The following is a 27,745-nucleotide window of genomic DNA, read 5'->3' on the forward strand; positions in this document are numbered from 1 at the left end:
GTCGCTTCAGCGTCTGGGAATACTGCCTATACCCATGTACATTCAGCTCAATAATTTACTTCTACTTTCTAAAATCCTCAATAATCACTACGAATTCAATTTTTCTGACCGCTTTCCGCCAAAAAATGACCTAGCTAATACAAGATCTCGTTTATTTGAATGTACACGCCCTGCAAAAATTGTTTGTGAAAAAAACTTCTGGTTTCATGCAAAGAGGCTGGCTAATTTGGTGCCTCAAAAAATTGACTTTACCAACACGATAGGACTCAAAGAACGGTTGCTGCAATGGATATGGGAGCATTTCGAGAAAAGATTCGATGACTCCAACCCCTGTAGCTGGAAAATTCTGTGCGACTGTACCCGAAACAACTGCAGAAATATGTCTAACTAACTTAACTGAAACTGTGGGGGAAACCCCTTGCGTACGATAAATTCATATTGTTATTATGATTATTATTATTATTATTATTAATAAGACTTCCGTGGGGCAGTCCCCACGTTTATCATGCCCCAAGATGTTTTTTAAGGCGGCCAGCAACATGACTACCTCTGGGTCCTCCAGAGCCAAGTCTCAATCCATCAGCCGACGATAGGTCGCATCTATCATCGATCCTATGTACGTCTCTGCCAGGTCCATGTACTCGTTCAAATCAAAGTTGTTCATGTTCTATTGGTTTCGATTCTATTACCAATTTGATAAATTGAAATCATGTGAATGATTAAATGATCAATCAGGATCTAGAAAAGAGGTAGCGAGTATCACATTTGTCAATTTTACACTAATTTTACATTAAAAATTATTTAAAACCGTCAGATATAAAGATTTTGATCCTAAAATTTATTGAAATCAATTTGTTGTTAAAAATTTGGAATTCGACCTAAGAATGGACAATCCAAACTTCGGATCTATTCATGGTCACTAATTCCTTTTTACCCAGTGTCTTAATAACATAACACAAAACATAACATAACACACATATCACACACAACACACTTTTAGTATGACGTCTTCCTGCATGCAACCTAAACTCAGCCTATACTTAAATAATATTTCTTATGTAAGTATACTTGTATATTAGTATCAAAGAAGATTACGTGTATCAGTGCATACAGCTCCCGTGGATGCAGTCGTCCTAGGTTGGAATCATACACTGGAAGCAAGAGTTCCTTCATTTCCCTTTCCACAAGGAAATCTCTCAATCTCGTCAAGGACAAGACTAGATTTACCGGGTCCACATGCCGCTTCTCCGTCGCCCCCGTCACCAAGAAGCATAAGTACTTTCCGGGTATTTGTGACGCCGCCGGTGGCAAAGCTGCTAAGCCTCTCATTCCTGGCCTTTGCTTCCAAAGGAATTCTATGTTTTTATATTCTCTCTTAAAAATCCGCTGCTAACGCTGTCTTAAAACTCATGTCTGCTGTGATCGCTATCGCACATGTTCTATTCGTGAGTATAAAATCACTATCTGGCAAGGTTATGCTTCTTGAGTACTCATTTGGTAAGTTAAAATATGACTCAACTACCCTCCCTATGTCCGGTTTCTTAGGGTCCTCGTCTGTTTCTGCTTCTAGATCACCTGTCTCTCTTGCTATTCTTAATTTTTTTATTAACAAATTTTCAGTGTGGGTAAGTCCTACCCCCACTCCCCGGACAAAAATATCCATCGACGTCCCCGTCGATCGCATACCGGATATCAAATTGAGGTTGGAAGCCGGAATGAGTAGTGGTCCTTCCTGGGCAGCCAGGAGGGATCATACTTTTCGGTTTTTACGTATTTCATGCTTCCACGATCTACATCTTGAATCGTGACACCGGTCTCCTTTGGTCCGACGTCATTTCGTTCAGCCATTCCATGACACGCAATTTCGACAAGTCTTGTTCATATGCCTGCTGTTGCTCGTCGTCGAATTCTACCTCGGGCTTGGACCGGTCATCGACCCACTCCTCGTCGTGATCATCAACTATGTCAATGTCCTGTGACACAGTTATTTCTTTTAGACCCACTACTTCTTCCAATATTTTCTATAGATCTATCCTATCCACTACGAAGTCGTCTCCGTAAGGATTGTATTTCTTCGTGAGTCTTGTCCTGTCACTCTGTCGAGTCTGTGTTGTAAATGGAAGATCCGGTTCCAAATTCTTGGGCACCTCCATTTTTTCGGGGTCTTGCCAGTCCGCCTCTACGTAGGGTACGGTTTCTTCATCTGTTTCGATCACTTCGTTGGGATCTAGGTCCAGTGGTGGACTTGTTCCTTCCTCTACGACCTTATTTCCATCGTTCTTTTACCTGTGGCCTTCTCGTTGACCTCACAAGCAGGGTCCATCGTCAGATAATCCCCCTCTGCCATGTCTGCAGATATACACCAGTCCTCTGTCGATGGATTGTTTGGCTTGATGTTCTCATAGTGATTGTCTCTGCCTGTACTCAGTCTATGAAATCGTCCCTCCTGGTGCAATTCCGTAATCATGAAGGGTCCCCTCCATTTTTAGGAGCTTTTTCGTTCCTTTCGCTTATATGGCGTTCTGAAATACCCATATGTAGTCTCCTACCGAGTAAGTTTTTGAAGCAGCTGCTTTCTTATCGAATATTTTCCTCTGCCTTGCCTGTGCCTTCTGAGTGTTCCTTCTACACAAGTCGTTTAACTCTTGTTGACGTCTAATCACATCCCTTGCATAGATTTGTGGTGATGTTTTCTTCCCCTCATACTACGGGTAAAAGAAAGTCAAGGGCAAAGACGTCTCGTGTCCAGTTAGCATCATGTGTTAACTAACTCCGGTGGTGGAAAATTGCGTGCTATTGTAAGTTCCCATCACCTGTGGAAGATATCTGTCCCAATCGGTCATGTACCTGGAACAATATACCCTCAGCATCGACACTAACGTTCTGTTTTGCCTTATAGACGTTGTTGGGTATCGAGGACACTAGTTGCTGAACTATAGTCCTACAGTCCCTTTCATTTTCTTTGTGTTGTCGTCTTGACGGCTTGATTTTCACCTTGTCACAGACTGTCAGTGATGCCATAGCTGCTGCCCACTCGGGATCATCTCTGGTCACTTCTCTCCCCAAATATCCATCCAGCATCCGCTTCACTTGCGGTGTGACCTGCACTGTTTTATCCAATAATGAGAGGCTCTTATTGTTCATGCGAGAGAATTCCTGCTGGATCAGATTCGAGCGCAGCAACAGATCCAAGAACACCGGTTCCTTCACGGATAGAATCTTTATCTCGGCTGCTTTCTATCTTGGTTACTCAGGATGTCCTGGGATTGGATGTCCAGACTTATCCAACCATCCCGTCAAGGGAAGCGCTTTCTAAGTCTTTTTGTCCAGAAACGAGAACCCTTCCTTGATTTCTGCCTGATTGGCTTGCTTCTGTCCCAATCTTTCTTAGAACTCGGTCTTCTTGCTGAGGTTGTCAGCATTCTGGTGTTTTGATGCATCCTGTGCTCGATTATTATGTGGTAGCCATCTAATCTCACTATCCATCTACCAATATAACTCTGATCCATCGAGTATGTCTTCAACCAGGATAACGCTCTGTTGTCCATGCATAACTTAAAGCGAGCGCTCCCTAAATATGCCCGATACTTTTCCACGAATGTGACTACAGCAAAAATCTCTGCTTTCGGTGCACCATATTTCATCTCAGTGTCACTTAACACCTTACTGCCATATGCAATGGGACGGAGAACGATTGTTCAATTCCATTCCTGCTCCTGATGCAGTATTCCCGAGATGGCTACTACTGATGCGTCTGTGTCAAGAACATACATGCCCTTTTCTGTAGGCATAACTAGCACTGGCGCTTCGCACAGTTCCCTCTTTATATTCTCGAAGGCAGCTTGAGCTTCATCGCTCCATTCGAACTTCTTTCCTTTGGTGCGCATCAGCTTCTGCATGGGACACACCTTGTCTGCATATCCTTTTATGAACTCACGGTAATAATTTGCAAACCCTAGGAAGCTCATGAGTTGTGTGTCCGTTCTGGGAGCCTCCCATGTCAGCACAGCCTCTAATGCTTCCGGGTCCGGCCTCGCACCATGCCTGTCCACCATTCTTCCTAGATACTTGATTGAATCCCTCAGGATCCCGCATTTCGATGGTTTGCATTTCAAACCTGCTCTCTTCATGCAGTCAATAACCTCATTGAGCCAATCAATGTGGTCTTACAGGGTGGGTGTTGCTATGACCACGTCATCCACGTAACACATCATAAGGTTCCCGTACTTTTTGTCACTCCGGTCGAAGCCTGAGCCATCAGTCTTTGAAATTTGGCCGTTGCGTTTCACAAGCCGAAGGCATCCTCTTCCAGTGGTACAACGTCAATTCACATGCGAATCCGGTCTTCTCTCTGTCCTTCTTCCGCAGAGGAACCTGCCAGAAGGCCGAATCCAAGTCCAGAGTGGTGAAGATTTTGGCGTCACCAAATTTCGAGAGGCTTTCGCCTATTCGCGGTATCGGGTACGCGTCTTTTATTGTCACCGCGTTCAAATAACGAAAGTGGCAACAGAATCTAAGCTGTCCCCTTTCTTTTTTGCCATGACTACCCCGCAAGCCCACGGCGATTTCGAGAGTTCTATCATGTCCTCTTCGAGCAACTTTTCTTTTTCCGCTCGGCACGATTCCGATTTATGTGGTGTCATTCGTCTTGCGCCTTCCCTATGGGGAATGGCGCCTTCCTTTAGTTCGATTTCATGTTCGACGAAGTTACAACAACCGATATCCGCCTTATGTTTTGAAAATACATCCGCGTTCGGGTTTAAAACCGCCCGCAATGATTCAAAATCTCCCTTGCCTATTTTCCCTTTTAAGTGTTCTATTTCTGGCAAAACTGGTTTGTCAGATTCTAGTTCATATGACGAGGGGCGTTCCGGAAAACTCGAGCAGTTCGATAAGCCGTCGTCCGTTTCGGATTTGATCGAAAAAAGTTTATGAATAGATTTCAATTCATTAATACTTGTTATAATTATATCTTTATCGGCATGATATGGGTAGTCTTTCGCATTATATCTCTTCAAGTTTTGTGTCTCTTCATAGTCGGTCCTCATCGGCAAAGTGTAACCAAGCTTCTTTCCGCGCTGGATTAAAACCGTGGGGTCCTGTGTGTTGAACAACACACTGACACACAGTCCATTTTGAGTTACCGAGAAGCTCCTGCTTAAAATCACTGGAATTTGACTATTTGGGTTCGGTAACAAACAAACCTATTTACTATCACTTAACGAGTTTAAATTTCTCATTCTAAAATTTGCTACTACAGCTTGTCCTGGCTGTAGTTTTATCTTTCGATCTTAAAAAATTGGTACCTTGTTTTCATCTGTTATGATTCTATTAATTGGTTTTTTAACTTACTTCCGGTCCGGGTTTCTAATCCTTATTAAACAGTTGTTCAAGTCAATCATCACATCGAAATTCCTGACGAAATCTCTGCCCAAGATGAACTGATCGGAGTCGTCCAAACTCTCTACCACCAGGAAGCTCATCCAAAGATCCCGCCCTCCCCTGTGGAGGACCGTTATTGGTGTTCTTCCGGCTACGTAAACCGCTCCTCGATTGGCTGCCGCTAATCGGAGATTCGTCGGAAATAGGTCTTCCCTCGTGAAGCCCATTCTTTCCAAAGTTTTTATCGGCATCACGCTCACTACCGCTCCCGTGTCCATAAGCCCTGTGACTCCGATTTTCTTCCCATTGGTGTCGAGCAGATGTGCAGTCACATCTGCTTCGTATGCAATGTGAACCGCGTCTAGCTCCATCATGGCGTCATGACCTATCCCACGGACTTTAAGTACTTCTTTACCCAAATAGATTTGCCCTATTTGGTCACTGTTCAGCATCCTTTGATATGGTCCATAGACTTCCACGTAGCGCCCGTGAAGTTTCTTTATTCGAGGGTCACCCGTTGTTAGTAGTGCTCGCACAGCTCTTGAATCACTGCGTGGCGCCACCAGTCTCAGATAATCTGCATATGTATCCAAATGCATGGAAGTGAGTTCTAATGGTTCACTCAGATTTCTGATTACCTGGTGTCCCGCTACCAAGATTATCGATTGTATTTTACTTCCCTGTGGCACCATACCGAACGTCTTCCCGGAGATCACATTCAAACTGCTTGGTGCCTTCGTTTCTTCTACTTCTGATGCCTCGAAGGCATTCAGCCTTTCCTGAGTTTTCTCATTCTCCACCTCGAGCTTCACTTTTTGTTCGATCTCCTTCGTAACCAATTCCTGTTGGACTCTGTTTAGAGCATCCATCGCGGCTGCCCTATAGTCGATCTTGACGTCATCCGCCGCAGTCACCGGTTCCGGTTCACATCTCTCTTCCGTTACCGCTTGCATCTTCTTCGTTGCCAGTTCCTGCGGTTTCTTTTTTCTGTGCGCCTCCGCTTCACTCAACAGGCGAGCCTTAATGGCTTTCACACCCGATAAAGCTTCCTCATGCCTTGGATGCTTAATTTCTACCACAGCATCCAGAGTTGTGGACAATCCGATTTAAAATGACCTTCCAAGTTATAAAAGAAACACCTTGGGCCAAAATTTACAATTAATCCTCTCATGAAATCCTCATGATCGACCTCTGACGCATCTTCATCCTCGAGGCTAAAGCCTATTGCTTTCATGCCCTGTTTGTAAGTTGGGAATGCTGACATATGATGGTCCGTCGAACTGCAATTTGCACAAGAGCGTCTCTTGTCCATATCGTCCCTTGGTTTGTACCAGTTGTTTCCTTGGTTTCCCGGTCCATTGTTAAAATTGCCAGAATTGCTTTTGTATAATCCAGATCTCGATGGAGGTTTCAGCAACAGATATTCTTTTGACTTGAGTCTCAACTCCTCTGGTGTTGGCGCATTGGTTGAGAGAGGTTTGTAAAGTGTCGCCAACATTGTTCGAAGTTCATTATTCTTCACACCATCGATGAATTTTGAGGCTACTGCCAAGTTCATCCTTCTGTTTGACACATCTGGTTGGCTACACCTTCTCAGCATCTCCAAGTTATCTAGAAACGTGTTTATCGTCTCATCTTCACGTTGCCTCCATTTCTCGAAGCGCATCATTGCTTTGTGTCCTTGCACCCCTGAGCCGAAACGATTTAACAAGATCTCAAAGATTTTCTCAGCAGTGTCCCGCTGGTATTGCTTTTCGGCCATCACGCAGTTTAGGACTGTCTCTTCCATATTGCTGGTAAGCGAACTGCATTCTTGAATTTCTGACAAGTCTTCTTCTTCAAATTGCAGTTTCATTGCCTCTATCCAGTTGTCAATACAGCCATCAGATTCGTCTTTATAGCATCTTGGTTTCCTAAAGACCTTTCTGGACTTTTCACTTTGTTCATTGGTCCTAGATAAACTTGTAAAAAATGTTTCCAAGGACCTGTTCAGAGGTTCAAAGGCTGTGGCCATTGATGCAGCGTCTCTTGATTGCCCCTCCTGGGTATCATTGCCCCCTGATAAGTGCTCTAGATTTTCACTCCTGTCCTGGTCGCTGGGATTGTTTCTTCCTTGACTCGTTTTACTCCTGTTCCTGGAGTCACCTCTCCAGTTGCATTTGTATCTTGCGTCGGTCGTTTGTTTGAGGTCTGTCTGTTGCCAGTTGAACTTCCTCTGATGTTTGGGCCCCGTGGTCTATTGTCCCATGTGGCTTAGCTTGATGAACTGCCCCTTCCTCTAGTGGATCCATATGTCCCTCTCCTACTCTGTTGTTCATTGAAGTTCACCCTCGGCTCCCTGCTGGGTTCTCCCCAGTGCGATTGTCCATTTTTTGATCCTTTCCTGCTGCCTAGTAATCCGTCCAACCTATCCATGATAGCCTGAGTTCGCCTCTCCATCATCGCATCTATCTTCGTGTCAAGAGTCCCAAGAGTCTGCTCTTGTTGAATTCTCAACTTCTCCATGTCGTCTCTCAATCGTAACTCTCTTTGCTCAGCCTCCCTAGTCAATCGCGACAGGTTCTTCGCTAAGTGCTCATCCGTTCTCTCCTTCAAGCGTTTTTCGCTTCTGCTAGCTTCTTGTCTGTTGCGGTTGATCTCTTCCTGCAGACTCTTTCTCTCGACGTGGGCTGCCCTTTCCAGTTCAATAATTCTTATGGACATCTGTTCATTCTGTTCTCCTATACTGCCAACTATGTTGGTCAAGGATTCTTCAAATAATGCTCCGTTTTCCACTAATGGCGTCACAAGTGGCGGTGTCAACCTGTCGATCCCAGGTAGCTTGGTGCTGGTCGAGATGCGGGCTTTGATTCTCTGCCTCGACGTATTTTTACTATGCAGCTCTGGATCCGCCGGTGCGCTGCTTAACCCTGTGTTCCTACTCTCCCGAGTTCGCATTTCCGAGTTCGTCAAATTCACCAAGCCTCCTGACTGGCCTGATCCATTTGTGGTCTTGCTTATTGTCCTCACCACGCCAAATTGGTCGATGGTACCAGTCTCTCTATCGGTGTATGCGTCATTCTCCTGAGTCGAGCTATTGAGACTGACTTGAGATCCAAAGTCATCTTGCCCGTCATCGTCCTACTTCTTCTTCCTGGATTTCTGCTTCATCGCCTGTACCCGTTCCCTTAGTAAAAGGAAAGAAGTTTACTAAAGTGTTCTTGACTCTTTCTGAAAACGATGAGGACGTTGCCGGTTTTTACGTCATGCCAACCATCATGGTGTTGTCTGCTGGTGATCTTGTAGTCGCCACCTTTTCAGTAGAGATGTCGGACAGTTCCGACATCTCCTCTCGGTCCAGGGTCCCGGTCGAAGTGGCAAAATCTTGACCTTGTTCTACCGGAGTAGATTCACTCGCCAATCTTCTGTTTCCTCTCCCTTCCGGTCCATGCCCCTCGTGGTTCTCATCCGTGGCAGGGTCCGAATGGACTTCTACCTCTAACCTTGCCTTTTGTCCTTCTGATGACTTTTGATTCCTGGTTTCAACCATTATGCCTGAAAATTTCTTCCCTTTGTCGGTCCGAGTTCGGGTGAGCTTTTCCAAAAAAGGATCACTCATTGCTTTTCTCTGTTTCTCTGGTGTGAACTTCTTAGAGCTATCACCTAGTTTAGGTATCCTTGACTTGTCTCGACTCATTTTCAATTTAACACTTCTTACTGCCTGTACACTCAATTTGATTGCTAGTGTCCTTTTAGTTTGACTACTGATAATAATAACACAGCACAATAAATTCAAAAAGTTTCACTTAAATAGTGACCACGAATCCTTATATGTTATCACAGTACAGCGTGTATACAATTTATTCACAATAATAGATTATCAATTGTTAGATATGAAGCTAGCACAGTCTGATGATAACAATATATTTAAAGAATAGTGTTCTCACTACCCAATCAAGCAAAAATATTATTGAATTAAAACCAAAAATGAAGCAATATAAGAATATTTTCAATGAAAATTCTATGTGTTTTGTACTTTAGTCAGTCGCAATGTGATAGTCGAACTTGTTTCTAAAGAAAGAGCTTTCCCTGTTCGGAGCTGCACCGAACAGTCAAAACATGAAGGCAGTAATTTTCTCACGTGGGCGTCTATTGCACCCACCGAGTCCTGTGTTACCTATCTGCCTTCGGATTGCCCGAGCTAGACCTACTAAAATCCTCAGGGCAATCACTTTCCCAAAAACGATTTGTATTTCAATCCACACAAATCATTTCAGACCCCTCCGGATTGGCAAAAACAGTACCCCTCCGGATTGACAAAAACAGGACCCCTCCGGATTGGCAAAAATAGTACCCCTCCGGATTGGCAAAAACAGTACCCCTCCGGATTGGCAAAATCAGGACCCCTCCGGATTGGCAAATTTGGGACCCCTCCGGATTGGCAAAATTGAAACCCTTCCGGATTGGCAAAATTGAGACCCATCCGGGTTTCTAAAATAGCTTTTCAGAGACTTCCAAAATTTTTACGCGACACCCTTCCGGATGCACTCTCCGATGCTATTATGCTGTTTGTACTAACTGGGAAGGGTGTATTTTTTCCCCTAGACCCTTCCGGATTGAAGCTAAGCTTCTTATTTGACAATTCACCTTAACTGTGAAGGGTCTTATTACTAGCCCAGTTTCGACTCGACTATGGTTTTCTGGTTCCCTTAGCCTTACTTTTTCTTCTAGAACAGCGTGATTTTGCCTTATTCAACCATTGCTACCCTTTGGTAGGGGTGTAAGGGCTTTCCAAAATTTTTTTTTATAAAACGTGAAGGGTCTACCTTCCCGAATTAGTGAATATGCTAAAAACAGATTAAAAAAATGTTTACGCTTACTTTATTAGTTAATTGATAATTTTATGAGTAAGCTCACCTAACTGGCAATCTAATGGTACCAAGATCAACTGGATCTGTCCAGTAGCTCTGAAGTTATTAACAAAAACGTCTTTTTTTTCTAAATTCAAAAAAATTTCTCTCTTATAGAATCCGCCTAAATTATTTTTGCAAATCTGTTGTTTTTGTTCAGAAAAAATTATTGATCCGAGCTCAAAAAGCCTATACTCTTGTAGTTCAATGTTTAAAACGTTCCAATTGAATAAATTTGCCAAAAACAATGCTATTGGGACCCCTCCGGGTTTGTAAAGATGGCTTCCCAGAGGCTTTCTTAATTTCCAACCTATACCCTTCCGGATACGTTATCCGATGCTATTATGCTGTTTGAATCAACTAGGAAGGGTGTGTCGTCCTTTCCTAGAGCCTTCCGGATTGTAGTTGAGCCTCTTATTTGACGAATCACCCTAACGGTGAAGGGTCTTACCGCTAGCCTAATTTCGACTCGACTAAGGTTTTCTGGTGCCCTTATCCTTCCTTTTTTTGTCTATAACAGCGTAAAATTGCCTTATACAACCATTGCTACCCTTTGGTAGGGGTGTAAGGGCTTTCCAAAAAAAGTTTTTATAAAACGTGAAGGGTCTACCTTCCCGAATTAGTGAATATGCTAAAAACAAATTAAAAAAATGTTTACGCTTTCTTTCTTAGTTAATTGATACTTTTATGAGTAAGCTCACCTAATTGCTGATTTAATGGTACCAACATCAACTGGATCTGTCCAGTAGCTCTGAAGTTATTAACAAAAACGTCTTTTTTTCTAAATTCAAAAAAATTTCTCTCTTATAGAATCCGCCTAACTTTTTTTCGCAAATCTGTTGTTTTTGTTCAGAAAAAATTATTTATCCGAGCTCAAAAAGCCTATACTCTTGTAGTTCAATGTTTAAAACGTTCCAATTGAATAAATTTGCCAAAAACAATGCTATTTGGACCCTCCGGATTCATGAATCCACTAAATCAAACACGTTATGTTCGATTTCACAGTAACCCGGAAAGTTATTGGCAAACGGATTTTTAAACCTGTCGATTCACTAATAAATGTTGTCCGAACAACACCATTTTTACTGTCCTAACTCAAAAATTTCAAAGAGTATTTTGATTTTGTAACGTTTCGTTTCTTCAAAAATTAGGAAAATTCGGTTTTTGGTACCCAATTAGTTCCAACCACTTCCGAACTAAACTTAACCCCTTCTACCTGTTGTACTAGTAGAATTACGATGTAACTCACTAATTTGGCGCTTTTTTCCGTTTCAAAAAATATCTTTATCTCAGAAACCGCGATTTGTGGGGGGATCAAAATATTGCTATTTTGACCATAAAAACCGGTCGGCTTAGTGTGTTTTTTACTGAAAAACGGTATAGGAGTAGTAATATAGGCTCTATAAATAATAATACTGGTAATACTATACCCCACCGGGTTCGTTCAATCTCCGAATTTAGGTGCTTATTTCGGAAAATCGCAGTTCGGTGAAGGGTCACTACAGTGCAGTCACTGTCGAGCCCCCCACAGAGTAATATCTTGATTTTTGTACCAAAAGGGATACAAAACTTTTAACGATTCCAAATAGTCGATTGTTTTTGTCCTCGAGCCATCCTTGTCGCTCCTTGAACTGCTTGCCGGTTCAGCCTTTTTCTATAATCCCGAGACCCCTCCGGATTGAGCGTAACTTAGCATTAACGTGCTTAAATACTCAAATAACCCTACAGTACAAGCACCTCAAACGGGCCGCAAAATTGATCCTAACGATCTTGAATGATATAAATGCCTGAATAAATGGGAGGGTCGGATCACATCTCGTCTTGGGGGATAACTTCTAATGATTTTATTTTTTTTTACTGTTTTTGGTTTTTTCGGTTAGTTTTTATGTTTTTTTTCTTAGGTACTATACTACTTTTTATTTGGTTTTTTGTATATCTTTAATTGTTTTTGGTCACGTACCACTTAGGAAATGACGGGGCCGCGAAAACCTCCACCCTTCCTGGCTCGTGAATTTTCGGTCTTAACTAGGTGAAAAAACTATTCACGGGGATCCGGAAGACTTCCGCGTTCCGAATTACCTTTCCGCCCCGGCAGTTAGGGCCTAATTAAGGGCGTTATCGTGAGCATCCGCTCGGCGTGGAGTGCCTCTTGACGGTTCTGCCGGTCATGATGTTAAAAAGAAATAACACCCAGGAGCGCGATAAAAACATCTAATTAACGTTCGCCCGGAAGTACATATCGACGGAAAATAAAACTAGGTATTAAAACGACAGGCTAAACACAGCTCTACATACTTTTCACCGTCTCTGCCAAAGCCAGTTCTTTTGGTGGTTTTCCTCACATCGGGTCGACAAAAACGTTACTGCTTTCGGCTTCGGTCAAAACACTCAAGTTAACTTAATTATAAGCAAGAATAGTGAGCTCATGGCTGGGTCTCAGTATCCCCAGACCACGAGGTCACTCCTAAAAACAGGGCTACTACTATTCATTATATTACTATTGTTTTTGTTCAGTAGATGAAAATCATCATCTCAATCGAAGATGGATCAACCCTTTCCCTCAACTCCTATCTTCTCAATATCTGAAAATGAATCTGGATTTTAAATAAATTCAATTTTGGACATAACCAGGAAGCTAAAAGTTTATATAAAATAGTTTGAGTTCTCCGCCCGAGACCCCACTGGATTCCGGAATCCGGGGAAATATTTAAAATTTCACAATCGTTACAACTCGGAGCGGTCTCTGATAATTCCCAGTTAGAAATAAGATAACAAGGTACCATATAAAAATTGAAGCGCTTTCGTCAAGAAGACATCATCAGCATTAATCTGAAGTAATTAAATTTTGCGATAATTCCCAGTTGTATCTCGTTATTTCTCGTCATTAGTCCTATCGCAATTATTGTTGTTTAGTTTTTCTTCTTGCTTTTTTACAAAAATGGTTGTTTCGCCGTTTCTCAGAAGTGTGACAACATCATTCGATTTTTTAAAAATTAAAAATTCCAGAATCGTCTGAACTTCACGATTCGTCTAATCGTTCAAATAACGTCGCTAATCTGCTAAAATTGTTAATCTTCCAGGTCAGCGGCCACGAATTCGAAACTGCATTTTCGTCCATTCTGGCCGAATGTCACAATGATCGATTATCATTTTATAAAAATTTAAAACCTTTAAACTCGATGATGCTCAAATGCGCGAAAACGTTCGTAATTTTTTAAAATTCCCTCTATCTCGTTATGTAAATTTTGTTAAAAAAATATCCCTAATCAGAATAGAGCCTCTTCTAGAGGGGATTCTGAGATTCAAATGTTTTCCTGACAAAAAAATTCATATTTGAAATTGCCTGTTACTTTGTTTTATAGGCTTAGTTGGAGTAATGTAGGCTTAGTTGCGCTAAGTATATAGGCTTAGTTGCGCGGTGCGTTCCAAAAATCGAACATCTTTCAAGACAGGGGTATGAAATTTTTGTAGTGAGCGAGCGTCCTTCTGGTTTTCTATACGCTAGCTTTTTTCTGGTATCGCAAGTGGTGCTTAGCCTCTGTGTAAGAAAAGGTTTCTGGAATTGCTTTATTTAACAGGGATTACTAATTAAATAGATGTTCATGGAAATTAAGAAAAAGAAATTCTGCTATTAATCTATTTCAGTGCTTAAAATCGATCAGAAATTCTTTGAGGGCAAGGATTTAATCCACACTAGGGCAAACAAAGAAAGGAGGACCTGTTTTCATGAATCGGCGCTTAGCGGTTATGCGATGTCGAAGGAGCACGTAGCGTAGCTGAAGCTATGGTGCATGTCACAAATTTCTAGATGCATGCTTTTCTCTGTGGAAGTATCAATGCAACATAGCAAACAGTCAAGGAACGTAGAATACAGTTGCGAAGAGGAGTCAAAAGAAAACTTTCCGTCTCCGGAGGTGATCATATTGCCATTGTTAGTATTTCCGTTAAAATTGATCGGTATTTTAGCATTAGAGATTCCCAGAGTGAATAAAGCGAAGTCTCCGATATGGTACATCTCACTCACAGAGCGAGGGTATGTCAATATAGCGGATGAATAAGCCTCGGTACAAGCATCCTTAGCTTGGTTTTTGGTTTGATAGAAAACAAGATCCAACAGAAAGAAACACCTCGAATACTTATGGGACATAAACCCATTGAGCCCGTCGCAAACAGCTTTGTCGGCTGAAAAATAACGATTTTTTTACCGATTTTTTTGAACGATCATTGGTTTGACTTTGAATGCTAAGAAAAGTTCATTTGCATTGTTTTCTTACTCTAAATCAAGCGAAGGTCTCTGACGTACTTTTAGCTTAGGAACTACATACAATTTTTATGGTTTTGTTATTTTTGCATGGTTGAAATCATAGAATATCGCTATTGTAAGTGATCTTCCTATCACATTCAAATATCTACCTGCACTTTTAGCTCTTGTCCCAATTAAACAAAAAAGAGTCAGATTTCGAAACACTTGTTTTCGTTGTCAATGTTTGATGAGGAAACCTAGTCCGAAAATGGATGGGTCGAGTATTAATTTAGCTGACAATTACCTGCATCGAAGGTTCCTCGGACAAGCGAGTCGTATCCTAAAATTAGCATCATGAAAAACAAAACCAAATGTTATATTTGGATGTTTCTGACAAAAGTAAGGCAAAAACAGTATACATTTTTTTCAGGTTACTTTAGCAAAGACTGTTGTGCAAAAAAGAACAAGGTTTGAAAAAAAATCAGATTTTGTTTGCGTCCCTTCACAGAGAGTTGTCGTCGGGACAAATGCAAAAAAATTCTGCCTTCGTCAAGTGTTCTTGGTGTCTGATGTGTTTTGATTGGAATATAAATGATTATTCTTTTGACTTACCTGAAGTTAGCAGCATGGCTTCGGTGTTTATTTCTTCGATCTGAGCTGCGGCGCTGAAATCAACAAATATTTTAAATGTGGGTTCAATCAATACGCTAAGTAATTCTGTGGATGTGCATCTCGTAAGTGCAAAAATCTATAGTCGAACGTGTGATTATGCTCCTGATACGTAGTCTATCTTTGAAACCTGTGAATTCCAAATAGTCTAAAATTGTTGACAACCGATCAGAGATCTGTTTTCAAAAACTCGGAAAAAGAAGAGAATGTGATTGCATTGAAATGTGTTTTTTTTAACATGTCATTTAAGCAATTTATTTTTCTGTCATAATTTGTGAGGTGTTGATAGTATTTCTTAGACAATTACCTCTTCATAGATGCCTTGGTAATATCAGTGTGATCCTTCACTATGAACACTTGCATAGCCATAGTGATCCCAAATCCGATGGCGAAGATGATAAAGCACATAATTGTGGTGTGATGCGCCGGAATAGGAGTCAAGTCTGGCTTGAAGTCATCGCCATAGATTCCAAATTGACTCAGGTTCCCGTAAACTGAAGAAAACGACATGTTGAAGTTATGACTATGGTCTCAAATTTGTTATCTGTCAAATTTTTTCAGCTGGCTTGTCTTCTGATGCTGGATGTCGATCAAGACCAGGGTCTTCTGAGATGATTTAAATACGAAAATTTCACAACTCAAGATTCCCAAATGTTAAAATTCTTTTCTCTTAGCATAAATAATTCTCTGTGAATATTCAAACGTTTTAGTATATCATCTTCTAAGGATTTGACGGGACTGTTCTCAATTCGGTGACTTTGTGGGTATTGCGAGTCGAACGTAGCGCAGATTCTTAAAAAGGTCGTGATGATTTTTTTTGGAAAAGTCTTAAAATGCTCTGGCTACAGAATGTGCATACATATATGTTATTACATTTATGAATGTCCTATATGTTTTTTTTAGTTGCATTTAACTTCATGTGCTAAAACTTAAGCAAAAATCGCTCTCCAATTGCGAGAGAAAATGGCGCGAAAAAACGTGATGGGTTTTTGTTTCGAAAGTGGAATTAATTTTAAGGTATCCCAGCGGTGTAAAAACTATAAATTATATTTCAGTTTTCTCAAATTGAGTAAGTTTATAAAAAAGTGCCAATAAAAAAAATGTTTTTTGAATTTTAGAGGGCTTTAAGCCGATATATTATCTTTGAATTTCGAAAGTTGAAATGTTTTCAAAAAACAAGTCAGTTTTTTTCTGACTTCCATTTATCTGTTGGCTATGTTTGACACTATCAAATTAATGCGATATATTACAAAATTACTTCATTAACGCCTTAGTTGCATGTTTTTTTGTCAATTTCTGTATTCAGTTTCATTATATTACCTTAATATAATGCTGTGTTTAACTTACAATCGGTGCTGAGGATGAAGGTTTAGGCTATTATTGTTTGTCATCTGGAAAAAATTGATGCTTGGAGCTAGAAATCGAAAAGATATTTCATGTGATCATTGATTCGAAAATTAGCAAGTTGTCATACTAATTGGGAACCAGACTTTTTTCCCGTAAATAAACTTTCTTACAATTTTTCAACTTTATTATTTAATCTTAACTAATTTTAGCTCCCTTTGCTCTTGGTCTAGGTGTAAAGCTGTCACTTTTACACCCTAAGGTCAGGGATTCAAATACTGGCCGAAGCTTGTTTTTTCAGTATGCATTCAATTGAAAGTTTTTTCCGGTAAAATTGATTTGTCGGACTGTCGTTTATCTGCTCAAAATTTCTCGGCTTAGTTGACAGGTTATGAAATTTTTTTCGAGTTAGGCAAGTATCGGGGTAATTGCAACTGTTTTTCATTGTAGTTTCTGGACTTGAAGCTTTTGAAAAAATTTAATGAAATCAATATTTGTTTTTCGACTCAACTAGTGTCTGCTCAAAAAACTTTTTCATTTTCACTGTCAGAAACTATTCACTGTTTAGTCAAAAAAGGGGGCATTAATGGAAAGACCGCAAACTTCACTGTCTGTCAGTATACTCTCCCAGTCTTTTTTATTCCCACTCTATAACGGCCTTCGAAAAATACTGTGGAGAGAATATTTGATCCATATTTTTTGTTGTTGTTTTCTTTTACCCTCCCAAACCTGAGATTTTGGCGTCAATGAATAGAAAGTCTTCCAAAATTTCCCCTGAAAAAGCGGCTGAGACCAAATTTTTTACACAAATTTAATTTTTAATTTAATTTACTCGATAACTACCGTGCAAATTCTCAGGTTAATTGTTCAGTCAAGAAACCCGATTTCGGGATTTTTCTCTGCTTTAGTGGCCAGGAATTTTTTTTGCAGAAAATGTTAGTGATATTGGAAAGTCACGCTGTTGAATTTTTGACATCTTTTTTTTAGAAACTTTTTGAAAAATTCTCGCTGTCGAAATAACTGGTTGCTAGAATTTTTCCTGCAGAAGCACAGGATCTGCAATTTAAGGATCTCTATTTATGCACTTTCAACAGCTGTTCTAGGACTATTGAAAGGATACTGAGTCTAGGCCTGATAATTTTAATTTAAAAAATTTTCTCTTTCGGCTTGAATAATTTCGACCCAATCTTTGTCGGCTTACAAGCCTAGTGTTTAGTTCTGTTTTTCATTGTTAGATTTTGCTATTGATTTTTCTTCCTTGTCAAGTGTTTAATTGTAGTTAATGGTTTCCTGTTTTTTTTAGACACGCCAAAATTTTTCGTTAGAAAAGAAACTTTCTGCAAGAACTTAGCATAAACAGTGTTTCAGGAAGCATTGCTTCTGATATGTAATTTTTTTGTTCTACAATTACTTGTAATTAGTTTTCGCATTAATTGGTTTTGTTAGTTTGTGTTATATGTTAGACAGTTTGTGTTATCACGTGAAATCGATTATTTTCATGGCAAAGTTTTTTCGAAAAAGTTCGAAATTTTTCAGAAATTTTATTGACTGATTTTGATTGCAATTTTGATTTAACTGTTTTCGTCAACGAAAGAATGTGTCGCGTGTTGCTCATAATTTTTATATTTTTTTTGCGGCAATTACTTGAGACGTTTGCCTTGATTTTTTTTCTGATCTTACTTTATAGCAAATAACGGATAGGGCCCCTTCTTATCCACAATTATTCCTGTAGGATACGCAGATTGTCTGGTTGCAAGCATTTAAGCCAAATTTCAGAGTAGCTAGGAGTTTTTTGATCTATTTTTTCTTATCATTTCCATCCGTTGGTTATGAGAGAGAAATAAACAAAATCATATAATCCAAATCTTTTTTATGTTTTGGGTAATTGTTTTCTATAACTTTTGCACAAAGTTTTTTCTTGATTTTTCGCTGATGATTTTCTCAACAGAATTCAGTCATTGTTTTCAAATTTTGTCTGAGACCTTATCTTTTGGTCTTAAGCGTCTTATTTTGTATGGCAAGTAGCGCGAAGCTCAGCTTCGCCTCTGAGTTAAAACTGGCGAGAGTATGTGTTTTTAAATCGGAAATTAGACTTTTTCCAGATTTTACCATTCTGAAAGAAATCGAGCTTGATTTTTTTTCACTTGCTATAGCAAGTGTACTCGTACAGTGCTGATTCAAATTAACCGGACAAAACATTTTTAACTTAATTTTAAAACTCCTTTGGTTTTTTCAAATTGGGTTGAGTTCAGGTGAAAACTTATGAAGACAACACTTGCTTAAAATGTTAGCAGAATAAATATGGTGTAATTTGTTGCAATCCGAAATTCGGGCCTAAAATTTTACCCCAAAATGATTCATTTTGGCTTTTCTTACTTAATCAAAAAATACCCAGTCGATCTCAGACATAATTCTATCAAAACGAGCCCCTTACGTAGCCCAACAAAATTTAAGAAGTGTATATTCTCCAAAACATTGTATAAGTTAATTTATTTTAGTTTGATAGACAAAGAAGGTCGTTTTTACTAAAGTCGTATTTTTTTTGGAGAATATGTTTGATAGAATTATGTCTGTGATCGACTGGGTATTTTTGGCGTAATTTTTATTAACTAAGAAAAGCCAAAATGACCCATTTTGGGGTAAAATTTTGGGCCCGAACTTCCACATAGCAAGCAACAAATTACACCATATTAATTCTGCTAATATTTTAAGCAAGTTTTTTCTTCATAAGTTTTTCACCTAAACTCAGCCCAATTTAAGAAAAACATGTTTGAAATTTCAAATTTTGTTCGTTTTGTCCGGTAAATTTAAATCAGCACTATTTATTGGGAACATATTTTTTCTTACAAATCTGTTACAAATTCAACTCGCTTATTATGAAACCTCATTAAGTTTTAGGCTGCTTTCTAATTCTTCTCATGGTAAAGCACGTGTATCAGGATCCGAAGGTTTCTGGCTCGAGTCCTGGTCGACCTCGAATTTTTTTCGATATGCATGGAATTTGAACTTTTTTCTGCGAAAACTTGAATTGTCGAGCTATCGTTTGTCTAATAAGTTTTAGTCAGTGTAATTTTGAAAGCATATATTTTCTTCTGGTTTGAGCACTTTCGTTTTAATTTAAACTCGTTTTCTAAGCTTACCAGATCTGCTTTTGTATTACTTCCTTGTTTTTATTTTCGCTGAATGTTTGCGGTATATGTTACAGCGACCAAGTCACCTTATATTGTGTCGCTTAAGTCATCTTGAAACGAAAATTACTCTATTATGCTTTTGTGTTTGGAAATGGTTGGGACATAGAAAATATGATTTCAAAACTTAAGTGCTCGGTTTTTGTATGTTTTTGCTCAATAGGGGTCGACACAAGCAATGTCGCCACTGGTTAAATGATTCTGACTGCTTTTTAATGCTAGTGATTGTATTTGTCGTCTTGTTTTCCTTTTGTTTAACGTCATTCGATACAAGCAAATGAAATTTTTGTAGTTGTAGCTTTGACTTTTTCTGCGATGCTTTTTCGTTTTACTGGCTTCTGTCTCTGTTTCTACGCTCTGCCCTGTAATGCTGTATTTGTGTTGTGTCGCAAAGAATGTGATTACCCGCTTTTTCTTTGTTTGAAACTAATTTGTCACCCCATCGATTCAATCCAGTGAATATCACATGCATGAAAATTGTAATCGGCCTGTTATTGAAAGTTCTGTTCACCATCAATTTTGAACTGCACCAGTTGAATGTGTGATTATATTCTATTTAATGTTATTTTTATAATCTTTGATGAAAAGATGTCTGCCGGCAGTTATGAAAAAAAAAATAATTTTGCCTTGGAGTCTATGGGAAGTACGAACGAAGTACCCACGTTATGTATGAACGAAATGGCCCAAAAACTGTACAATCTTTGCAAGAGGTGTCATCGAGAGTCGAATCAATTCACATTTTCCATTATCCGCTGATTCAATACCAGATTATTTTTCAACAGGATTTTCCTTTTTTTCGGCCTCTGCGTTTTCGACTCTCTCAAGCATTGATAAGTTACTGGTGTTCGGACAACCTATGATTTCAAAATGGCCAGAATTTTAGAAATGAGGCTCATTTTCTTAACTTAGCTATTAAAATTTAAGTATTATTAAGTTGCGGGTAATGGGAAGAAGCGCTACTTGACGAACTTACCTTTCGCGTTGATTTCTTCAGCTTCATGTTCGTGGTTCTGACTGACATCATCACTGGGCGATCCCCCCTCCACATCCATCGTTCCTCCCTTCTTCCCATCAATGTCTAAATTGGTAGTCTGCACTCCATCCTTCTTGCTCTCCTTTTGGTTCTCTTTTTCAGCGGACTCTAAATGCACCAAATCTACAAGTAAGTCAAAGGTCTCGGTTTTGAGTCCGGCCAGGAATAAAAAAAATCTCTGATTGCAAAATATTTACTATCTTTCACACATGATTTCATGGCTTTTGTTTTCAGTTTGTCGAATGAGCTTTATGGTTTCAAAGGTTAATAGAGAAAAGATTGATCGTGGGTGGTCTGGTAACTTGAAATTTAAAAAAAAAAAATAAGAAAATGCGCTACGGTTTTTCAAATAGTCATTTTACATTTTATGCTCGCGATTAGCATGCGTTATGAAATCGGAACTGAAGTCTTTTTTTTTCCAGCTTAACCAACTTGTTTAATAGAATCACTGAATCATTTGATGGCTTGATGTATGTTAAGTTCAAATACATTTCTGGTACTACATTGGTCCGAATTCGAATCAGGCCAGAACCTGTTCATTTTGCAATCTGAAAATTCGTCTTGTCGTCCTAGTCGCAACATCAATTTTCTAAGCAGTTTTCTATCTAATTTGAAATCCGTCTGATGTATGCATGCAATGGTGCTGCTAATTGAGTTCAAGAAAATTCTTTTCTTTTTTGCACTTGCCATAATCAAATCGTTTGAAATCATAATCTTATCTGATTTTTCGTTATTTTAACGAAGTATTCTTTCGTCTGGTTTGAGTTTGTCAAATGTGCTTTTATTGATCATTGGTGTGTAAGAAAATGGCTGGGTCGTGCCTCAATCTTATAATACTTTCTAAAATTTTGAAGTTAGCTTTTTAAGCCTTTAGATCAGTGGCATATATTTTTGAATCATAAGTGGTGTGACGCTCTGCTTCATCCCTGAGTAATTTTTGAAAAAAACTAGAAACTTTTTCTGCGAGGGCGGAAACAGGTTTTTGTTGGTTTGTAGCACACTGGCATAAGTCCAATTTTCTTTAAATGTAATAAACATTTTGAAGATACTTCTACATCCAGTATGGTTGAAACTAGGATGTTACAAGAAAAAGTGATAAAATATAACCATACTTACTTGCACCCATCGTAATTACTGAATTTCTCGGTGTTTGCTGAAAGTATTTTTAGATTTTTCAATCTGCTAAAAAACATGAAAGGGCAGCCGAAGGCAAATTGAGCAATAACTTATCTAATTTGTTTATAATTGGGCACCAGCGAATCTCTTTATTTTAGTTTCGATTTTGTAATTATACAGAATAAAAAACTCACTTGAAGCTTCTAATTGAATGCGTTTGAGCTGTTTTATGAAAGGTTGTAGGTTGCTAACTAGATACTTTTTATCATTTGATTTAAATTGTCTATTGACTGAACCGCAACACAGCTTCCTGTTTGACTAAAAAAATTTTCAGGTAACTATGGCTACCGACAAAGAACTTTGTGATGGTTATGGAAAAAACCACACAAATGCCGACGGCACTTATTTCAACCCGTGGAGCAGAGAAGCGAAAAATCTAGGATTCAATTTCAAATCAACGTCTTTTAAATTAGTCAAGTTCTTAGCTATGAGGCGAGTAATTGATGATTCTGTTCCCGATCTAAGCCAAGAATCACTGGATGAACATTTTCCTGTGATTCCTTTTGACGGTGAAAGTGAAGAAAATTCCCGTGCTCCAGATGAAGGAATGCGGTGCACGTGGTTCGGCCATGCTACCTGTTTGGTACAGTTTGATAACATATCGGTTTTGACAGATCCCGTTTTCAGTGACCGATGCGCGCCTGTCCAACTACCAGGGTTACCGAAACGTCTCAGAAAAGTGCCTTGCTATGTCGAAAAGTTACCCAAAATCGACATCGTAGTTATAAGTCATAACCATTATGATCATCTGGATTTGAACACTGTGAAGGATCTGAATAAAAGTCAAGGATCAGGCGTGAACTGGTTTGTGGGATTAGGGCTGAAAAAATGGTTCACAGATTTAGGGGTCGAAAATGTTCATGAACTTGACTGGTGGGATGAACATAAACTGAGAGATGGAGTCACAGTTGTGTTCACACCTACCCAACATTGGTCCAAGCGAACTCCATTCGATACGAATAAATCCCTATGGGGCAGTTGGATAGTGAAGGGCCCCCGCTTCAAGTTCATGCACTTAGGGGATACAGGATACTGTCAGACATTCAAAACAATTGGTGGGTGAAGCTGCTCAATGTATCTTATATTGTTTCAGTAATTAAATCAGAATTAAAAATTGAAATGAAGTCACAGAAAGTAACCAAACGTCCATTGTGGGACTGTATAAGGCGAAAACTGTATTACGTGAAAAAAGTGTTAATAGTTGTCGAAACTTTGATAAAAGTGTATATTAATACTAAAGTACACGTTTTATTATCGAAATTTTCGCCTAATTTTGTTCTTTCATTTTCACGCCCCGTCCATTGTCACTGTTGTTTATTGGCAGTTTAGCTTCTGTATCTTAATCAACAGTCGTTTTCAAATATGAATAGTTTCGCACCGCTTAAAAAGGCTAAAAAATTACCGATTATTGATATTTTCACGCAGCTCAATTTTTCGTCTCATATTTGTTTTTGTTTAGAGTATAGATGCTACGGAAAACGCGTGCGTTTTCAAACATAAAGATAAGAATGTGGAAAGTAAGAGCTTTGTTTCTGATGAACTTCATTTCAGGAGATGTGCACGGACCAATAGACCTGGCAGCTGTGCCCATTGGAGCTTACCATCCTAGAGATTTCCTCAAGGCTCAACACGTGGACCCTGTTGAAGCAGTGCAGATTCACCAGGACATTAAAGCTAAGAAAAGTGTCGGAATTCACTGGGGCACCTTCGAATTGGGTAGGGAGGCTTTTCTGGGACCCAGACGGGAACTCGAGGCTGAATTGCAAAAGAAAAATTTATCGGACAAAGATTTTTTCACGACAGTTATTGGCGAATCTGTTCATCTTTTCCTGTGAAAAACAATCAGTTACAGAATGATTGTTTTCACATCTTCATTCTAGACTCACTTCTGCAGAAATATATTGATTGTAATTAAAATATGAACTGTGAAGTGTATATAGTAAGGCAAATTGTTTCGTGAATCTTGCTTCAATTTTTATAGCAATTGTTTCTACTTTCTGTTTTATTGGTGCTGCTTCATTGTTTAAAACGCTGATTTCAAATATGAAAAATATTTTTTAATTCGTTGGATAGTTTTGCGAAATGTGAGAAATGTAAATAGGAAGTTATTGTTCCGACCATTGAAAATGGGGAGGAACATTGTATTGTATTCGGGTGTTTTTTTTTCTTGTGTTTTCCACGCAAATTCAGCTACCACAATTAATTGTCGGACAGGGTTGAGTGATTTATCATATTAAAGCTCTTTTAGTCGTGATTCGAACCACGTTAAAAGGTTTCCAAAAAGTTTTCCCAGTGTTAAGAAAAACCGGTTTGAAATTTTTGATTTTTTGTCTCAATTCGAGCGAGTGAGCAGGCTTACATTAGCTTATTTATGCTTAATTTAAGCCTTGAAAATTTAGTTATACTCTAATGGAGTTAGTTTTTGGAGTTTTTAGCTTCATCATAGGAATCAAAAATTGACAAATCATTTAGAAAAAAATATATTGTTTTATTTATTTGGTTTTTCTTGTTATTTGTCTTCAAATTTTTTTCCCAATATGCATATTTCACATATTTGTCGAAAATGGCTAAGCTCTTTTTTTTGCTCAGATTCATTTAGCACACCAAGCCGAAAAAATGACACTAATTGGAAAATTATTTTTATAATTTTTTTAAGACCTGGTCGGAACATTCTATGCTTCTTGCACAGTAACCGGTTATCCTTGTTATGATTAGCTTTCAATCTTATGTTCATAGCAGTCTACTTGTCTAGCTAGTAAATTTTGAAAGCAGTACTCATGGCAATAGTACACCTGCTTTATGAGCACATTTTTTGACTGACTCATTACAAACATAAGAAAACTTGAAATCTGATAACCATTGAGCCCCAAACATCAGAGGAAGAAATTTAGTACCGTTTTGATCTGGGATATACCAGGAAGTACTCGAGGTTTTTATTTCTTTTTGTGAGATATGCAACTTAAGATCATATTTTCTTGCGCGGATTTGTTAATTAGAGCTTTCAAAAAGAGTTTTTTTATTCGTGTTGCGTTACTTTTATCTCCAGTATATGTGATATTTTTTTTCAAGAAAAGTTTTTGCGTGTTCACGCTCAAATTTGATTTTTGCAGTTTGACTTTAAATTTATTTTTCAGTTCTGTTCATTTCTTTTGTCGAAACGAAGGCGAACTCCACTATCGAAGAGCAAGAGCGTCAAGGTCACATAAAACGTAACCGATTTGTAGTTTTGTAACTGGATTTAAATTTTCTGATTTGCCAGCGGAAAAAAGTACCGATTTTTATATTTTGCTCAAATTGGGTTAATTTCTATGGAGAATGTGTCAACTATTAATTGTTCCTGAAGTTTAAAGAGCTTTAAGGCCATACCTTTTTTCATTGAAAATCACAAACTGTTTTTTTTCAAGAAACTTGTCAATAGTTTTTTCCTGTTTCCTTGCGTGCATTGACTATTTTCCAACTGTCTGTTGGCCATTTTTGCCCTTAGAAACTTACGGACACTATTGAAAAATTAGTTCAATGTTAAACACGCATGTCTAGAAATAAGATCACAAAGCCAAGTTGCATAAATTAGTTGGTGTAGATGTAAAGCTCCAAACTTGGCCGATATTTAAAATATGATTCAATTCACAGCAGGATTTTTTCTCAACGTATTTGTTTAAAAAATTCCGGCTTGCTGGTTGTCGCTTGCTTCTGAATCGATTTGTTTGCGTTTTATGATTGTCCTTCAAATGCTTTGGTTGTTGTTGTAGTTGAGGCGAGGGGCAGCTTATAAAATTTTGCCTTGTTGTTCTGATGTTGTTTTAGATGTTTGTAAGTTTAGTCCGGAATGATTGACGTGTTATTACAGTACTCCTTTGATGGTTGATTGCTTAGCTATATTTGTTTGAATTCTTTCATTGGAAGCTTGTTCGGTTCGTCGTCTAGTCCAAATCTCACAGCGCGGCCCCGCTTGGCTGCCCCTGGGTAAAAAGGGGCCCAATTCCAGTTACTGTGACGTGTCTAGCTGTTCTGGTTGACAAATCTGCGAATTACCAGACAGAGGAAAGGTGATGGTTCCATAGCTGAAGCTATGGTTGAGCATGGAATCGATACTGGTAATCACGTGCGGGCTGGACTGATGTGCTTGAGGGCTGGTCCAAACCAAAAAAGGAGGTTGTTGGTATCATGTGGGGTGTTAGAGCACTTTGGGGACAAAGGGGTTTGTTGAGGTAGGAATCAAGTAGAAAAGAGAAGCTGACGAGTAGATGGGCTAGGACGGAACTGGGTTTTCGACTGAGTACGAGTACTTTTTTTGGAGATGGAAAATGTTCATGTGTCAAGTGTGTCAATGGAAACCGTTTTTGTGAACAATTGTCGGTAGGGTCGACCAAGTCAATGAGGAGGCACGCATTGTAGATTTTGATCAAATTTAATTTGTCCGAGAGGTTGATAATCTCGAGTATTGGTCTTTCGGGGTGATTTAGGTGGCAATTGGGAAGAGGTGTATTTTGTGTTTGTTTTGAACAGTTACAGTGAGGAGGGCAAAGTTATGTACAGTTTGTAGTCTTTTTGATGGAGTTAGTGCTTGCTGGGGAAGCGTGCTCTAGGACAACTCTTATCAAAGCTGCATGCGTAATTTGAAGCGTTTCATTCCTTGGCCCCAGTTAATGCCGGCTAAGGTTTTTAGAACTGAGCTACGTTTCTTGGTTTCATCAACTTATTCACTAGAGTTTAGTAGGAAGCAAAGTGCTGTGGGCATAGTTTCATGCAAAGAGATTCCAGGTGACAGGGTTTGTTTCGAAGTGGGTGAACATTTCGTTCTTACGAGTTGAAAGGGATATAAGTAGAACTCGTTATTTCGTCTGTTATCAATAATTCTTTATCGTCTTCGGAATCTTTGGATTCCCAGAGGGGGGTGTTATATTTGATGTCACCGAGTGATAGTCTTTCCGAGTCATTTAATGGATGGATTATAGGTTTTAGGAAGTCATGGGTGCACGAGGATAACGGAGGCTTGTAAAAATTCATTGACCAAGGTTTTAAGATTTGTAGTGATGATATTTTTGGTCTCGAATTCTAGTGACGTGGCTACAGTCAATGTTATGAGAGTTTTGTTGTTACAGTTGAGCTGGGTTTCCTGCAGAGCAGCAATGTGGATCTTATTTGTCTCTAGGTAGACGCAAGCTCGTGGCTTTACCACTGATGCGGCTGCATTTTTTGCAATAAGCGGAGACCGTGTGACAAGTGTTGATGGACGATGGAGAATCGTGGCCAGTTTCTGTTTTTTTAGTGGGGTATTAGATGTGGCGATTTTAAGTTGAGGAATGCAGAAAATTGAATTTCTTGAGGGAGGGATGGTGGTATATAATTGTTTTTGGAACGCGGTTTGGTTGATTTGTAGTTCCGGAGTTTAGACGGAAGATTATGTGTACAGGCGAGGGTGAGTTTGTTGAAAATGGTCTAGTAAAATTGGATGAATGATTAGATGCCGACTCGATGAGTGGTGTTGCATAAAGAAAGGTGCGTAAGCGTTTTTAAGTAGTAATTTCTAGCTGTTTGGGTAGGAATGTGTGGAGTTGTTTGGTTGTGTTCAGGTCCCCATTAGATCCAGCCGCTGGAGTGACCTAATTTGCTAAAACGAGAACGAAAAATCAGAGATTTGCATGGTTCGCATTTGCAATCACTGCGTCTTGAGTTTGATTAGATTCCTGAAATTGGTAACAGTAATATGAGATATGTGCAGGCCGGTCCTGATCATCCCCTGGCCAAAAAATACTTGTTTTTTGTTTGCGTTGCCACTCTTGAGGGGGATTGAAGGCATTTGCAAACTTGCGATTGCCAG

At 39.2% G+C, this 27,745-nt stretch overlaps 2 protein-coding genes across 2 annotated transcripts; one reads left to right on the forward strand and one right to left on the reverse strand.

Annotated features, from left to right (window-relative positions):
• Window positions 1–13,619: 13,619 nt before the first annotated feature.
• LOC134839394 (uncharacterized) lies at window positions 13,620–21,998 on the reverse strand. Its single transcript, XM_063854928.1, has 6 exons — window positions 21,865–21,998; window positions 20,689–20,856; window positions 15,491–15,677; window positions 15,127–15,179; window positions 14,819–14,854; window positions 13,620–14,453 (listed from the first exon to the last, which is right to left on the reverse strand). The coding sequence occupies exons 1-6, from the start codon at window positions 21,872–21,874 to the stop codon at window positions 14,017–14,019; spliced, it is 891 nt and encodes a 296-aa protein (XP_063710998.1). The 5' UTR covers window positions 21,875–21,998; the 3' UTR covers window positions 13,620–14,016.
• A 179-nt stretch (window positions 21,999–22,177) lies between these two features.
• Window positions 22,178–23,992, forward strand: LOC134839288 (N-acyl-phosphatidylethanolamine-hydrolyzing phospholipase D-like). Its single transcript, XM_063854788.1, has 2 exons — window positions 22,178–22,979; window positions 23,476–23,992. The coding sequence occupies exons 1-2, from the start codon at window positions 22,205–22,207 to the stop codon at window positions 23,757–23,759; spliced, it is 1,059 nt and encodes a 352-aa protein (XP_063710858.1). The 5' UTR covers window positions 22,178–22,204; the 3' UTR covers window positions 23,760–23,992.
• The last annotated feature ends 3,753 nt before the right edge of the window (window positions 23,993–27,745 follow it).

This window comes from Symsagittifera roscoffensis, chromosome 2, assembly GCF_963678635.1.
Source record: "Symsagittifera roscoffensis chromosome 2, txSymRosc1.1, whole genome shotgun sequence".
NCBI lineage: Eukaryota > Metazoa > Xenacoelomorpha > Acoela > Convolutidae > Symsagittifera > Symsagittifera roscoffensis.